Raw genomic sequence first — 16,380 nt, forward strand, 5'->3', positions numbered from 1 at the left:
GTCACAAGTTGGAATTATGGAGATCTGCAATGGATCCCACTTCCTGGTTGATCGTGGAGATGTAACCGTGAGCAGTCCTGCCTCCTCCCAGGGATCTCGTGTTGGGAAGGCATCCCCGAGTAGTCAGTACTCCACGTAACTGGCCTAACTTTCCTCACCTTGCTGCTTGTGCTGAGTCATAAAGACACAGTCCAGATGACTTTCTCCAGCCTTCAATGATGTTCAAAAGGTATGAGCAACTTCTCATGGCTTAAACAAAATGCATCCCGTCATAGGTTGAGCACTGTATCTGTACTAGAACTCACCAGTTCTGTATGACCGAATTCTACCTAGAAAACTGGCTCAGGAAAACGATCCCTAAACCAATCTCTTCCGTCTCAGAAGAGGTCGTCGTCGTCATCATCCGACTCCTCCAAGTACTTAATTGGCTTCCTCGCTCGTTCAGATTTGGCTCGAGGAGCTATAGTGTCTTCTAAGTCCACAGGGAAATCCTCTTCCTCTCCCTTTGGTTTCTTGCTCGTGGCACCTTTAGAAATTGTCTTCTCAAAATCAGAGTCAGAGCTATCAGAAGAAGATGGCTTCCTTTTGCGACTGTTCTTGGCTTTGGCAGGAGCAGGTTTTTCAGAGACACGAGCATTCAAGGCTGAATCTGATTTGGTTCCCTTTGGCGCAGCTCTCTTTTTGGTACCAGCAGTGGAGACTGAAGACTGGCTTTTGGTTGCTGTCCTCTTCACTCCCACGGTCTTTTTGGAGGATGGCTTTGACTGTTCAGTTTCCGCTGGGAAGTCAGTAGCAGAAGCAGCAGGAACGCCTGGAGAAGCTGGCACACTGTCCTTAACATCTCTTTCAAGATCAGCAAACATGGAGCTTTTCTGGGCCTTCAGTGCTTTTTTAGTATTTTTGGGGAGGATTTTGGTCTTAGGTGGAGTAGCATCTAATGGGAAGAAATCTTCATCCTCATCCTTTTCATCCGCACCTGAGAAATCTTCATGGGAGTCTAAATCCACTGTGAATTTGGCTTTTGCTGCAGCACTTCTTTGCTCTTTTTCTCGAGGAGGGACATCAAAATTACTTTCATTACTGCTCATATCTGACTCAGAATCAGACCAGGGGTTTTTCTTTTTCCCTTTTTTTGATAGGCTTAAATGGCAATGTTGTTTGCTTCTTTGCACCTGGCTCTCTCTTCTGCTTCTTCTCTATTCGTTGCCGGAGGCTTCCTGTTTCCACACCATCCTCAGCAGGGGTACCCTCAACGTTTTCACTCTTAATTTTCCTCCTAATTTTCTTCTCTGCCTCAGCTTTCATCTCTACAGTCACTTGGGGGATGACTCTTTTTCCCCGAGGAGAAGGCAAGACGTCAGCACACATCTGTGCTTTCTTCCCCTTTCCTTTCCCCGCCTTTCCAGGAAGGCCTACTTGTTCATCCTGTTTTTCCTTGGCTTCGACAACCTCCAGTTCTTCAATAAAAACAGCCAGATCTTCCTTCCACAGATCTGATGGACTCTTTTGCTTTAACGTGTTGAGCTCTTGTTCCTTCTCGTTTCTTTGTTTGCACAGCTCGTCCTTCTTCTCCTTGGTCAGATACCACAGGGGCATGTCGAGAAGGTAGTTGAAGGTCGGGCCAGCCTCTGCTGCAGAGTCACTGGTGCTGGTTTCAGTGTCACTTTCTTCATTTTCTTCTTCATCTGGAACCTTCTGCTGAGCTTCTTTCCAGGCTTTCACAGGGTCAGAATCGTATCCTCTCTGAATCAGAACTTTAATTAATTCTTTTTTAGGTTTATTTTCAATGACTATTTTGCCATCTATTTTCTCTAATATAAAGCGAGCTTGATTATTCAGTTTAGAAGATTCTGCACCAAGCATTCCTAGAAGCCATTCTTTTCTTAATCCATAATATTTAAGCCTGAGCTCAAAGAAGTCTCTTAGAATATCCAACACAGTGTCATATTTCTTTAAGCAACCTACATGGTCAAAAAGCACCATAGAGTTGCAAGTGAGACTAGACTGGAGTTTGAAGACTTTGTGTAGGCCGACTCTCTCTGCCTCTGCCAATTTTTCTTCAGTCATCTTTATGACAAACTTCACAGTGGTATCTGTATGGTATTCCCTATAGTCTGTTATTAGAGAGGGTGTCTTCTCAGTGCCATTCAACATGGGTTCTAGAACCTGTTCTTTATATGTCTGAGTCCATGTTCGGATGGGAAGCTCTGAGATCTCAATGGTTGTAGAATCCAGAATAGCTACTTCTCCATTAATCACATACTGATTTGAAGCCAGTTCTTCAATAGTACCTTTGAAATTCTTATAACTTGGGAGCATGGGCAGGGGCTCCTCTCCATCCAGAAGCCGTCTGATATTATTCACAACTTCACGCACATCAAAGTTGGGGATTTTGCAGGACCACCCAGTACCAATTCCCTCAGCACCATTTATCAGCACCATGGGTATTATAGGAATGTACCATTCAGGCTCAACACGTTGGTTGTCATCATATAGAAACCGTAATGTGTGATCATCTTTTGGAGGAAACAACAACCGAGCCAAAGGGCTTAGCATTGTAAAGATGTATACCTAGGACTAGCTGAGTCCTTGCCACCATGCAGCCTGGTTCCAAACTGACCGATGGGCTGTAAAAGGTTCAAATTATTGCTGCCCACAAAATTCTGAGCCAAATTGATAATGGTCATCATCAGTGACATCTCACCATGGTGATAAGAGGACATTTCGGCCACTGACCCAGCTAACTGGGCAACCTTCACTTCTCGCTTGTCATTCCGTTTGAAACAAGTAAACAAAACCTTTCTCTGACCTGGTTTCAAACCGTCTACCATGGATGGGATAGACCTTTCGTTATCAGAGTTGGAGAAGAGGATGAGTTCCTTGTTTATGAAGTCATTATAGGTCAGGTACGAAGTGCTTTGTCCATACAAATAATCCTCAGGAAGGCCAAGTAACTTCCGCTGTCTTCTGTCTTCCATAAAATTAGTTAACCATTCCTTTCGATCATCAACTTGTTTTTTACTAAAGGCCAGGCTGATCGCAGCATCATCTTCAGGGCCAGAGTATTTGAATTGAATACGATGTCGCTTCATATCTGCAAAATATTCCTTAGCTTCCTTTGATGTGCTGGTGCCCAAACCTTTGTAGTATTTGACTTTCCATTTTTTGTGATTTGGCGTTGAACTTTTCCATTCTTCAAACTCGGGAAGACTATAGAATGCTATTTCTTGCTTATTTTTGGACACCTTTACAATGGGAGTGATAAATTCTTCTAGAAAACGATGTCGCAGAAGAGATGGCCAATTGTGATGGATAAAATTGATCAGCAAGCCTTTGATGTGAGAACCATCTTGGTCCTGATCTGTCATAATCATGATCTTCCCGTAACGAAGCGTTTTCAGTGAATCTTCATCTTCATAGTTTTTCTTGTACTGAAGACCCACAATCTTGATGATATTGTTAATTTCAGCATTTTCCATGATCTGTTTATGAGAGGCTTCTCGCACATTGAGTATCTTTCCTCTAAGAGGGAACACCCCATATTTGTCTCTTCCAACCACTCCAAGGCCTGAAACGGCCAGAGTTTTTGCTGAGTCTCCCTCAGTCAGGATAAGTGTGCATTCAGTAGAGTTTCGGCTCCCTGCATCATTGGCATCATCAAGTTTGGGGATTCCCTTGATTTTGGTATGTTTTACAGCTGAACACTTCTTGTTCAGTTGGATTTGAGCCTTAAACTTCACCCAGTTTAGTATGCTTTCGACAATACCACAACCAATTGCAGCTTTGATGAACTTCTCACTTAATTGACATGTTGATCCAAAGCTCTTGGCTTGTAAAGTCATGTTTTCTTTTGTTTGAGAGTCAAAGGTTGGGTTTTCGATTAAGGCATTTACAAAAATCCACATGTGATTTTTCACCTGATGAGCCTTCACTGCAACCCCGCCCTTGTTCTTCTTTTTCACCACATCAACGAGTTTGCTCACAATCTGATCAGCTACGTAATCAACATGTCTGCCGCCCTTAGAAGTCGCAATGCTGTTGACGAAGCTAATCTGCTGGAAGCCTCTCTCGCTCATTGTCAAGCACACTTCCCACCGGGGATTGACCTGCTCATGGATCACCTTCAGTGCGTTCCCAGTTTCATCTACCTTATCCTTCAAATACAAATCCACGTAACTGCGGAACCCTTTCACTGGCAGACTATTTCCATTAAGAAAGACTTTGACATCTTTAGTGGAGCCAGCGATATCATATGCTCTTCTGACCATCAGTGCAACAATATCTTTGTCCAGGCTTTGCATTTTAAACTTAGATAAGTCAGGCTGGAAGGTGATGCATGTGTAATCTTCTCACTAAAGGGCTTGAGTTCCATGTCACCAGCTCTCCCCATGTTATCCATCCATGTCTGTTTGAACATTTTCTTGTACTCTCTACTGGCTGTTTCCACAGTAAATTTGGTGCTGAATATGTTACACAGTTTAGCTCCATAGCCATTTCGACCACCTGTCACTTTCTTCTCATCGTCGTCATAGTTACTGGAGGTCAGGAGTTGTCCAAATATGAGAGCCGGGACATATATTTTCTCAACTTTGTGTTCAACAACAGGGATTCCTTTCCCATTATTCCAGATGCTAATTACATTATTTTCTGGATCAATTGTGACTTTAATACAAGACATTTTTGGGTCCCTTTGTTTGTTATCAGCAGCATTAACTAGAATCTCATCAAAGATTTTATACAAACCAGGAATAAAAGTGACTTCCCTGTAGTTAATGCCAACATCTTCATCGTAAACCCACATTTGCTGGGTCACTAACTCCACAGAGCCAATGTAGGTATCTGGGCGGAGTAGGATATGTTCCAGTTGTGTTTTTTTCTGATAGATTCTTTCAATAGACAATCTTTTCTTGCCATCTTCATTCTTCTTTTTGTTCATTAGCATATTTTCATTTACAGGCTGCAGCGGTGACAACTCCATGGTGACAGTCCGGAAGGGGCTCGAGAATCCTGAAAGCGACAAAACCAGTGGGAAACGCTAGGCGACCCGCGACCCGCGACCCGCGACCTGGCTGTTCCCCTCACAGACGCTTGTCCGGAATATATTTCTTAATGATTCGTTTTTAATATTTTATGCTCTTTTACTATGCTTAATTCCCAAAGAATATTTTGTATGTTTTGAAACAATTTAGCATTCGACATTAGATATAGGATCCTCAGTTATGGATAGTAATAAATGTTCATTAATGATATTTTTAGGGTATGAAAGGATATGAATATAAAAATTGAACAGATTTTTATGTATTATTTGATGCTCAAAATACTCAATATTATCAATATGTTTGTTGTATAAAATGCATTTTTTTTAAAAAAAAGCTCACCCTGAGAAAGGCTTGGGGCTATGGGATCCTGAACACCCAGTGTAGTTGCTGGCCAGCTAATAAAGACTCTATTGGCTTAGACCCGTGGCTGCGCTGTCTTCTCTGCTGGATAACCCACAACAACCCCAAAGCCAAGTTAGGGCATTATCCCACAGGAAGTGAAGGATGGCCCCTTTTCTGCTCACTTTCTTGTTCTCCAGGCTGGACACGGGCCACTGAGGTCAGGCCCTGCGCCTCAGGAGTACTCCCCACCCTGTGAGGTTGGCACCTCCTTCCGCAGTTTCCACCTCCTCCCATCATGGCTATCATTGCACAATTTGTCAATTAGCTCATGATGCAACTTCAATAAAATTACCAGTCTTCAATATACGAGCCCCTGGAGGAGGCAAGTCAGTTTGAGGTTCTCTTACTTGAGTCTTTGGTGTTTGCAGTCAAACTTAATTCCAACATTTGGTTTATGACTGAGGGACCCTCTCTAGGAGCAGGCAGGGTAGATTTTTCTCCAGAGGTCAAAGTTCTCAGCTCTGCCCCTAGAGACCCGATCAGTCCTGACGTGGGGGTGGGGTGCTCAGAACAAAGAGGAAGTGAATGGAAGGGGGAAGCAGCAGGCCAGAGAGGAGGCAGGTGCCTGCCTGCACAGGCAAAGCCTACAGACAGTGGCTGGAACCAGGATGGACAAGAAGAAAGAGCACCCAGAGGTAAGTGGTAGCCAGGCTAAAGCCAGACAGAGGGCCTCAGGAGGGGTGTCTGTCTACCTCCCACAGCCCCCTCCTCCCAGCACCCTAGACCCCACAAACCACCCAGATTGGCTGGCAGATGACCACTCCTTGCTTGATCCATGGATCCAGGGTCAATAGTTATCAAAGTCTCCAGCCACTGGGCAGCTTTGTCCTATCCCACACCTCGGGTCCACAGTTTAGCCCACAGGGCAGGAATCCCAGAACCTTGAGGCTCAGGGGGCTCTAAAGCCCATCGCCCAGCTCACCCCTCTCCTGATATGCCAGTACCAGGGAGTGTTTCTCTCTAGTCAGACAGTCCCACCCCAAGGATTCAAAAGACCCACAGGGACCAAGGATGTGACAGGTCTGCAGATGCTTAGAGCCGCCCTTCATCGTTCTCCTACCCTGACCTCAGAGTAGTTCCCAGTGGCCACAAGGAGGTCAGAAGTCTGTGGCCCTTGGAAGTCCCAGATTACGGCTGCTGCATTCTTGCCTTTTTGTCAATCCAACTATTTTAGGGGATGAGAACACTTCTCTCAGAGCAGCTGGGAGAGGTAGGCCAGCAGCTCTTTGAGGGGTAACCCTGGCCCAGAACCTCATGTCTGTGCCCCACTGGACATTATAAGACTGGTCAGAGCCAGAAGCTAGGTTTCTGAAGCTGCCTCGGTCACTTGAGCTGCCTGCTATGGGTAGGGTGGGAGATATATCTAAGAGCATGAGCCATGATCTGGATGGAAGTGACCTCCTGACTCCCTTCTTCAAGGAACTCTGGTAAGAGGGTGCTGGGCCTCTGTGGGTGACTCTGGTTCTCTCCCTCGCCCCCATCCTCTCAGTGTGGTTTCTAGGCTCCACTTCCCTGTAACTTTGGGCATCGAGGGTAGATAGAGCCCCAGGCCTATCTCCTATAATCCACTCCCTGTGCTAAGGTTAGCCACATGCCTGCAGGCTGCTGTCCAAGACAACCCCTAGGGGACAGTGGAATTGGTCCCACTGCTCTTGGAGTGATAGCCTGACCCACAGAACTGAAGAAGCCCCCAGACTCCACAACAAACCAACTGCAATCATACAGTGCCTTAGGTTCCAAACAGCATTCAGGCTGGGAGGGTGGGAGGTCAGCGCCTTGCGCGTGTCTGTGCCAGGGGCTGGGTGACCTATCTGGGGTGCACAGGGCCTCCTGAAGGACTGGCCTGGCTCTTTGTAGTGACTCCACTAAAGGAACCGGGTGAGTTCTCCACCCTAACTAGCTGTAGCCTCCTTTGCCATCCCCAGCCTTGACAGCAGTGCAGGGCCAGGCTTGGCTCTTGGTGGCTCTTTTGCCTTGCCCCACTTTACAGCCAGCTGCCTACCCTGGGGCCACACTTGGGGGCCAGTTGGGGAAGGGAAGCAGCTGCTCATAGCTAATAAGGAAGGGTGGATGAGGCAGCCCAAGCAGAAACTGCACTTTCAGGCCTGGTTTCACTTGTGGTTGGAATAAGGAACTGAGATTCACTCAAGACACCGCATCAGGGGACACTGAGGGAGCCAGAGGGTACAAGCAGGACACAGCCCTGGGAGCCTGCATGGGTTCCACGCGGGAGGCCATGCCTGAGCTGTGACTGGTGTCTGAATGCTGGAGAGTGCCTCTGTAGGGACTGCTTAAGGAGGTGACGCCATGGAGCTGAGGTTGCTGGTGACACAGACTGTTCTGTACAGATGCGGATACCACTCCAGACAGCAGTGGAGGTCTCTGATTGGCCCTGCTCCACATCTCATGATCCACATAGTGGACTTGGCATGGTAGGTCAGGAGATCCTAAAGGAAGGCTGGCCGGGGACTCAGCCCTCTGAAAACAAGTTTAAGCCCAATTCCTTTTTTTTTTTTTTAAAGATTTATTTATTTATTATATGTAAGTACACTGTAGCTGTCTTCAGACACTCCAGAAAGAGGGCGCCAGGTCTCGTTGCGGATGGTTGTGAGCCACCATGTGGTTGCTGGGATTTGAACTCTGGACCTTCGGAAGAGCAGTCGGGTGCTCTTACCCACTGAGCCATCTCACCAGCCCTAAGCCCAATTCCTAATCAGAACCACATCCAAACTTCCTTCCTTCCTTCCTTCCTTCCTTCCTTCCTTCCTTCCTTCCTTCCTTCCTTTCTTTTCTCTCTCTTTCTTTCTTTCTTTTTCCTTTCTTTCTTTCTTTCTTTCTTTCTTTCTTTCTTTCTCTTTCTCTCTTTCTTTCTTTCTCTCTCTTTCTCTCTTTCTCTGTTTCTTTCTTTCTTCCTTCCTTCCTTCCTTTCTTTCTTTCTTTCTTTCTTTCTTTCTTTCTTTCTTTCTTTCTTTCTTTCTTTCTTTCTTTCTTCCTGTCTATCTTTTTCTTTTTTTCCTTTTTTAAAGATTTTTTTTTTCTGTACATGAGTACACTGTAGCTGTCTTCAGACACACCAGAAGAGGGCATCTGAATCCCATTACAGATGGTTGTGAGCCACCATGTGGTTGCTGGGAATTGAACTCAGGATCTCTGGAAGAGCAGTTGGTGCTCTTAACTGCTGAACCAGCTCTCCAGGCCCCCAAACTTTCTTAATTTCCCAAAGATTAGGGGTTTGATTAGAGGGTACAAAACTAGCCCTGCAGTGGGGGTTGGGGGTGCACACCAGAACAAGGTGACCTAGCCTGTTGCATATCTTGTCCAGGTCTCCTCACTGCAGAGTGGACCATAGAGAGAGCTATGGGCCACCTACACCACCCAGGCCTTGCTCTGTGCATCCCTCATCCCCTCTTGCTCACCCCCAATCCCTCCCCAAGATCCTGGACAGTATCTGTTATAGGACAGGGAGGGCTGTCTTGGCTGCTAGGAAGGCTCTTGAAATGTCACCTCATGCAGGTACTGGGGATGCTAGCTGTACTGGGACTCAGCTCTGTGACTCTCATCTTGTTCCTGTGGCAAGGGGCCACTTCTTTCACCAGTCATCGGATGTTCCCTGAGGAAGTGCCCTCCTGGTCCTGGGAGACCCTGAAAGGAGACGCTGAGCAGCAGAATAACTCCTGTCAGTGAGTGTACACCAGGGGTTCTCACAGGATTGTGGGCTATGTGTCTGGGCTGGGTGCCGCTTCACTGGGTCCCTGAATGGGTGATTTAGCTCACAGTAAGACTGTGATTGTCCCAGGGATGGAGTCTGGATTCCCCAAGAGAACACCTCATGGTCCCCCTGGGCTGAGCATGCCCCATCTCCAGGTTCCTCACTGTATAGTCTCCTGTACTTCAGCTTTGGGGGACTCAAGCTAAATCTTCCCATCTCACTGTCCTCTTTCTGTCCCTTTGGCCTGGGTTCAGGCCCTGGTGCCACCTGAGGTCAGTCCCTCCCGCCGGCTGGGTGGCAGGAATGGATCAAATGGCTGACCAGTGGCTCCGACAGATACAGCTTGGTCTGCCCTGGGTTCTGTCCCTAGGCTCATCCTTGTGGAAAGCATCCCCGAGGACTTGCCATTTGCAGCGGGCAGCCCCACTGCCCAGCCCCTGGCCCAGGCTTGGCTGCAGCTTCTTGACACTGCTCGGGAGAGCGTCCACATTGCCTCGTACTACTGGTCCCTCACTGGACTGGACATTGGAGTCAATGACTCGTCTTCTCGGCAGGTTGGTCCTTGTTTTTGCTTTCTGGCTACGAGGCACAGGTCTCTCCCTGGATGTCAAGGGCTCAGCAAGTCAGGCTGCTATCTGTTCAGAGCTCAGCCAGGCCCAGGACTCAGCTCTGGGCTGGGGCTGGGTTAGAGCAAGGCCAGGCCCTGCGGGTGATTCTTGGGACAGCGGCAGAGGGACTGAGGATTGTGCATGCATGATGTCATTTTTTGGCCTCTAGTCATGAGCCAAACCTTGGTCTACCCTGGACTGTGGGCAAAGGGCCAGCCTGAGGTAGCTTCTCATGGTAGCCTGGCTTTGCAGGGAGAGGCCCTTCTACAGAAGTTTCAACAGCTTCTTCTTAGGAACATCTCTGTGGTGGTGGCCACCCACAGCCCAACATTGGCCAAGACATCCACTGACCTCCAGGTCTTGGCTGCCCATGGTAGGTGTCTGCATGCTGGGGCTCTGCTGTGCTGAGATCTGGCACCAGGGGATAAAGCCAAAGACTAACAAGATTGCTAGGGTGGGTGGAAAAGTTTCTCCAGGACCCTGGAGGACTTGAACTCAGGGCTGAGAAGGAAAACATTAGAGAAAGCCTTGGGCTAGAGGCTACAGTGAAAAAGGCAGTAGGCACATGCATCATTAAGGTTATGACCTTGACTGTCTAGAGGGTTCTCAGGGAAGCCTGTATCTTTGTTTTCTCACCTGCAACAGCCTTGATCAGTGGGGTCATTCTGAGGGTAAAATGAATGAACACAGACAGGGGCAGAGGGACCGGGGCAGATCTATTAGGCAGTTCTGAAGCCAGCATTAAAGAGCTGGCTCTCCATCTGTCCATCCATCCATTTATCTGTTTGTCTATTGCAGGTGCCCAGATACGACAGGTGCCCATGAAACAGCTTACTGGGGGTGTTCTACACTCCAAATTCTGGGTTGTGGATGGGCAGCACGTCTACGTGGGCAGCGCCAACATGGACTGGCGGTCCCTGACTCAGGTGGGTCCCAAGGCCCAGGGATAGGATGAGGCCCAGGGGCAGCTTCTCCTCTCGCCATCTCCAAGGGCTGCTGTTTCTGAAGAAAGCTGGTACTGGGAGGAGTTAGCAAGCAGAACCTTGGGTCACACACCATTTTTGCCATACCACCATAGCAGGGCCAATCAGAGTTGGTCCCACCAGTTAGAAGGTTCTACATGACCCTGCACTCAGGCCCTGGGACAGCATGTTCGGGCCATGGCTCACAGGAAAACCACAGCTCACGGGGTTGGGGAGAAAGCTCGATCAGTGAAGTACTTGCCTTGCAAGCACAAGACCCCGAGTTGTATCCTTAGAATGCGTGTGAAAAGCTGGGTGTGGTAGCACACACTTGTAGTCCCAGTGTTGGGGGGGATACAGATAGGGGGATCCCTAAGATTTGCTGCCCAACCAGCCTATCCTAATCAGCAAGCCCGGGGCCCAGTGAGAGACCTTGCCTCAAAAACACAAGATGGAGGCTGAGGAGATGGCTCATCGGTTAAGAGTACTGTCCGATCTCCCAGAAGACTCAGGTTGGAGTCTCAGCAGCTGCAAACTGTAACTCTAGTTCCAGGGGATCCCATGCCCTCTTCTGACCTCTGTAGGCACCAGGCACACACGGACGGACGTGTAGGCAAAACATAGCCCCACACTAAAATAAAACAATAGTAAGAATAAAAACCTCCTGAGGCATGACACCTGAAGTGGTCTTCTGCCTTGCACATATGCACAGGTACCCGTGCACAAATCAACACACCCGCTGGCATGTGCACACACATGCACACAAAGAAACATCAGATTACAAAGCCTGAGGCTTTTTTTGTTTGTTTTTTTTTGTTTGTTTGTTTTTTGTTCTTCGAGACAGGGTTTCTCTGTGTAGCCCTGGCTGTCCTGGAACTCACTCTGTAGACCAGGCTGACCTCGAACTCAGAAATCCGCCTGCCTCTGCCTCCCGAGTGCTGGGATTAAAGGCGTGCACCACCACACCTGGCTAGCCTGAGGGGCTTTTTAGAAGTGATATATTTCACAGGCCTGAGTTGTGGCTCAATAGAATAACATGTGATTAGCATTAGCATAGCATACCCCTAGGGTCTCTCTCTCTCTCTCTCTCTCTCTCTCTCTCTCTCTCTCTCTCTCTCTCTCTCTCTCTCTCACACACACACACACACACACACCTGCTAGTGCAAACAGTAGATAGAAATATAACATCAGGCGTTACCACTCCGTAGAATTTAACAATGGCTTTATTTCCTTTGTGTCTCATGCATTTTCTACCCTGGAGCTGATGGTGCCTGGTGGCTGCCATCTGAACAAGACTTGCACCCTGCCCTCCATCCCTGGTGGTTTCCACATAGCCCCAGGAGATCTTTGCTCTCTCAGTGTCTACTGACCTGATCCCTACAGGTGAAGGAACTTGGTGCAATCATCTACAACTGCAGCAACCTGGCTCAAGACCTTGAGAAAACATTCCAGACCTACTGGGTGCTAGGGACTCCCCAAGCTGTTCTCCCTAGACCCTGGCCTCGGAACTTCTCATCCCACATCAACCGCTTCCATCCCTTGCGGGGTCCCTTTGATGGAATTCCCACCACGGCCTATTTCTCGGTAAGAAGGGTAGCCCACAAGAGCCCCAGGGTTGCAGCAGGAGGCCAGAGCAGGATGTGGGGCCAGTACCAGCATCGAGAGAGAGGTACTGGAAGGTGGCAGACCTGAGGTCCCAGGAATCTCCAGACTGTTGAGAGGGGTTAGGGCCAAGAGACTGACTGGGTGCAGGGAAGAGTAGGGAGACCCAGATAATTGATTATTCTTTACTCTGAGGGAAGATAGGCAATCCCAGCAGCTCCATTTCCACCAAGGGAAACCCCTTGGTTGGCCCAGAGACAGGTCCACAGCAGAGACTGCAGCAGATGGAGCAAAGCCCACTAGATATGCAGAGTCCATCTGGAGAGAGTGGAGCCACTTCCCAAGCAGACAGCCTGGAAGCAGTTAAGCCAGCCCCCAGAGCCCAGGATGCCTGGATGCTTCCCTGCCTCCTTCTCAGACCTCGGAGGGGGAGGCCCTCTGGTCATGGGGAATGGTCTCGTTCACCACATGGGGTTGCTTAGGGAGTGGGCAATGGAGTCATGAGCTTAGGAAGCGCCTGCTTCAAGGGTGGCAGTGTTCTGAGAAATGCTTTCCCCACTGCAGGCCTCTCCTCCCTCCCTCTGCCCGCATGGCCGGACCCGGGATCTGGACGCAGTGTTGGGAGTGATGGAGGGTGCTCGCCAGTTCATTTATGTCTCGGTGATGGAGTATTTCCCTACCACGCGCTTCACCCACCATGCCAGGTGGGTCTGGCTGAGGTCCACCCTCCTGGTTGGCAAGTCCTAGACACAGTGTACCTGCAGCTAAGACCCCCTACTCACCTTAGTTTCAGGCAGGACACTGATCCTCTCATCCTAGGTACTGGCCCGTGCTGGACAACGCGCTACGGGCAGCAGCCCTCAACAAGGGTGTGCATGTGCGCTTACTGGTCAGCTGCTGGTTCAACACAGACCCCACCATGTTCGCTTATCTGAGGTCCCTGCAGGCTTTCAGTAACCCCTCGGCTGGCATCTCAGTGGATGTGGTAAGAAACTGACCTCATGGGTTGGGGTGGAGGGGGTGGAGGTGGGGGGTGGGGAAGGAAGTTTCTTCTCCCACCCTGCCCACCCTAACTCACTCCTAATCCCCAAAGAAAGTCTTCATCGTGCCTGTGGGAAATCACTCCAACATCCCGTTCAGCCGCGTGAACCACAGCAAGTTCATGGTCACAGACAAGACAGCCTATGTAGGTGAGTGGCTGGGGCAAGATGCATGGGCCGACAGAGAGCTGGACAAGAGAGATACGCTCACATATCCTGGGAGCCAGACACTTAGCCCAGCTTGCCAGTTGAAGTCCTGAGCATGGGTGCCCAGAACGCTGGTAAAGAACCGATGCATCTACATGAGGGGCTGTCATGCCTGGGGTGTGATGGCAGCACAGAGGTTGGAGCTGTCTTTCAACTTGTAGCAAGGGCCACAGCACAGGCCACAGGACTGCAGGGGACACAGGCCCAGGGATCAGTGTCTCCCCCTCCCCCTCCTCCAGGCACCTCTAACTGGTCAGAAGATTACTTCGGCAGCACCGCTGGGGTGGGCCTGATTGTCAGCCAGAAGACCCCCGGAGCCCAGCCAGGCGCAACCACCGTGCAGGAGCAGCTGAGGCAACTCTTTGAACGAGACTGGAGTTCCCACTATGCTATGGGCCTAGACAGACAAGTCCCGAGCCAGGACTGTGTCTGGTAGGGCTGAGGATTGATCCCTTTGACTCTGGCCTACAGCTCTAGGTAGACACTGATGCTCCCCAGACTCCCAATCTGCCCAAGCTCAGAAACCGAGCAAGCAAAGGATCACCACTGAGGGCCCGAGACTGTCATCAGACAAACAGCTTCCGGCAGAGCTCTCAACGGCTTTTAAACGAAGAAGAGGCTAAAGCAGAGGAAGGCACCACGGTGACATGGAAAGACAGCAACTACATATAAGTGACCCCCAGAGCCCCGTTGTTCCTCCCTGGTCTACCTATGATGAGTTGCTAGGGCCATTCCCAGATGTAATGTTGGTGCTGTCCAGCCACAATAAAACCCTGCCACCAGCTACTGACCTGACCCAGGCCAAAAGTGGACATGTCTGTCTGTGTTCTCTCTCTCTCTCTCCCTCCTTCTTGTCTGTGGTGTGTGTACATGTTTCTATGTCGTGCAGATGCACACGACGTGTGTGAACAGTGTCTGGAGGTTGGCATTGGGTATCTTCTTTCACCTTAGTTTTTCAGACAGGGTCGTCCTCTGAACTCCCAGCTTACTGGATTGGCTAGACCAGCTGTCCATCAGGTCGCCCTCTGAACCCAGGGCTTGCTGGATTGGCTAGACGAGCTGTCCATCAGACAACAGGAATCCTGTTTCTGCCTCCTCAGCATAAAATTACAAGGCACTTGGCTTTTTACCTGGGTGCTAGAGACCTGAACTCGGGTTCCCACGCCTCCACAGCAGAACCTTTACCTAACGAGCCATGTTCCCGTTCCCTGTGGGTCATTTTCTCACTCTGTGTGGGCCCTGATTTTCTGCCAGCCTCCAAGGAAGTATGTGTTGAAAGGCTTTGTCATGACTTAGTCCACAAGTTTCTCCTACCCAGGCAACGATTCCAGCACCAGGAAGGCTCAGCCCCTGTGATTCCCCCACTTCCTTCAGGGATTCCTCTGGATATCCCTCCTTAAAGCAGCAATGCTGTCTCACAAGCAAGGTGTCCCACTGAGTGTGCTCAGGACATGCAGGAACCTCTTTATCCCAAGATAAAGAGGTCCATTGATATGATCACTCCAGTTAAGCTCTGTGCTCATGAAAGGAAGTTTTGTCTCAGAACTTGGGCTGGGTGGGCTGGGAAGGAGCAGCAACTGAGGAGCCCAGCCAACCTCATCAGGATCTGGAATTATGGCTCACTGTTGCGTTGGGACAGCGCTATAAAAGAAGAATGGGGTGGGGCTAAGAGGTATAGGTCCAGGGCTGCATGGCTATTATGTGGGTGGGATCAGGTCCCTGCCTGGAAATAGGGGATGGTGTCCTGAAGACCAGTATTAGAGCTTTTGACATCAACTCAGTAGGACTGGATCATCCTGGTGAGAGTTCTCATCCTGTGTGCTGAGGCAGGGCATAAAGCATGGTTTGGGATGGAGTCTTGACCTTTGATCTTGGGCTGATACTGAATTGGAAGCCAATCTCCACACCCAACCTCTTACTTATTTTTGACCAAGACTCAGGCCTACCTGGCCCACTGCTGTCACAAGGGCTGTAGTGAGCTGGGGCTCAGGGATGCTTTGGGCGTGTGGAGAGCCCCAGATACTACATAGACGTCCAGGGTCCTTCTCTCCTGTAGAACACCCTTTCTCTGCCCTCTCCTTCCTTCTATACTCAGAGAGAGCTAACATGATCGCACTAGGCAGGGGCCAAGCTCTTGCTGCTTCATCCGTAGCCCGGATTCACCCACTTAAAGGACACCTTAGGCATCAGCATCTCCATCTGGGCAGAAAGTATCCTAAACCCAGCCTGTCTTCCTGCTAATTGTTCGAGGATCTGGAAGTGTGGCTACACATGGCTCTCACAGCCCTTCAGGACCCACAAGGGGTTGGGGTGGAGTGAAGCCAAGCTCTGCCATGGCTGTGGCTGCTCCCTGCAGCATCCCACCGTGCTCCAGGCCCTCCTGCTGGTTTGAGAGTGGCAGGGCAGCACCTTACTCAGGAGCAGACTGTGCCCCACTCCAGCTCTGCCCTCCGGGAGGGTGGGTTTGCTCTTTAGGCCCTGCATGATTCTCAGACACACTCCAGGGGAGACGCCAGTTTAGGCTGCCCTGTTGGCTCAGCCAGGATGGGTCTGTTTCGCCCACTGGTGTCAGTGCTAGACTTCTTGGTGTATTCTAAAAGAGATCCAGCTGGACAGGCTTAGGAGATGGTGGGGGTCTTGTACTATGACATGGCCCTTCTTGAGGTGGCAAACAAACTTTTAGTGGGCTCCACAGTACCCAATTCCTGGTACTTATACCTCTATGTACTCTTGCCTTGAGTGCGGGCAAGGCTCATGTCTTACTGTCTCTAAAAGAACATACAAGATGCCAGGCGTGGTGGCGCACGCCTT

At 49.7% G+C, this 16,380-nt stretch overlaps 2 protein-coding genes across 3 annotated transcripts; one reads left to right on the forward strand and one right to left on the reverse strand.

Annotated features, from left to right (window-relative positions):
• Positions 1-209: 209 nt before the first annotated feature.
• Positions 210-5,052, reverse strand: LOC110306600 (DNA topoisomerase 2-alpha-like). The gene is given in 4 exon segments (XM_085830709.1): positions 210-1,133; positions 1,135-2,568; positions 2,571-4,351; positions 4,354-5,052. Coding segments are annotated over 4 exon segments (4,596 nt in total). The 5' UTR covers positions 4,979-5,052; the 3' UTR covers positions 210-377.
• Positions 5,053-5,959: 907 nt separating this feature from the next.
• Positions 5,960-14,376, forward strand: Pld4 (phospholipase D family member 4). Of its 2 annotated transcripts, none has more exons than XM_021179384.2 (11): positions 5,960-6,076; positions 7,790-7,873; positions 8,955-9,121; positions 9,521-9,704; positions 10,011-10,131; positions 10,557-10,684; positions 12,104-12,304; positions 12,887-13,026; positions 13,142-13,307; positions 13,416-13,512; positions 13,809-14,376. In XM_021179384.2, the coding sequence occupies exons 1-11, from the start codon at positions 6,050-6,052 to the stop codon at positions 14,003-14,005; spliced, it is 1,512 nt and encodes a 503-aa protein (XP_021035043.1). In that variant the 5' UTR covers positions 5,960-6,049; the 3' UTR covers positions 14,006-14,376. The 2 variants fall into 2 exon arrangements, with proteins under 2 accessions (XP_021035043.1, XP_085686836.1); XM_085830710.1 differs by having other exon boundaries at positions 6,060-6,076; positions 9,019-9,121.
• The last annotated feature ends 2,004 nt before the right edge of the window (positions 14,377-16,380 follow it).

This window comes from Mus caroli, unplaced genomic scaffold (genome assembly GCF_978045245.1).
Source record: "Mus caroli unplaced genomic scaffold, Mus_caroli_1 scaffold_14, whole genome shotgun sequence".
In the NCBI taxonomy this organism is placed as follows: domain Eukaryota; kingdom Metazoa; phylum Chordata; class Mammalia; order Rodentia; family Muridae; genus Mus; species Mus caroli.

Coding starts and splice junctions, on each gene's coding strand:
- Pld4 (XM_021179384.2), top strand. CDS start 6,050: ATGGACAAGAAGAAAGAGCACCCAGAG. Junction 10,132..10,556: donor CCAGGTCTTGGCTGCCCATG/GTAGGTGTCTGC, acceptor TGTCTATTGCAG/GTGCCCAGATACGACAGGTG. Junction 13,027..13,141: donor CGCTTCACCCACCATGCCAG/GTGGGTCTGGCT, acceptor CTCTCATCCTAG/GTACTGGCCCGTGCTGGACA.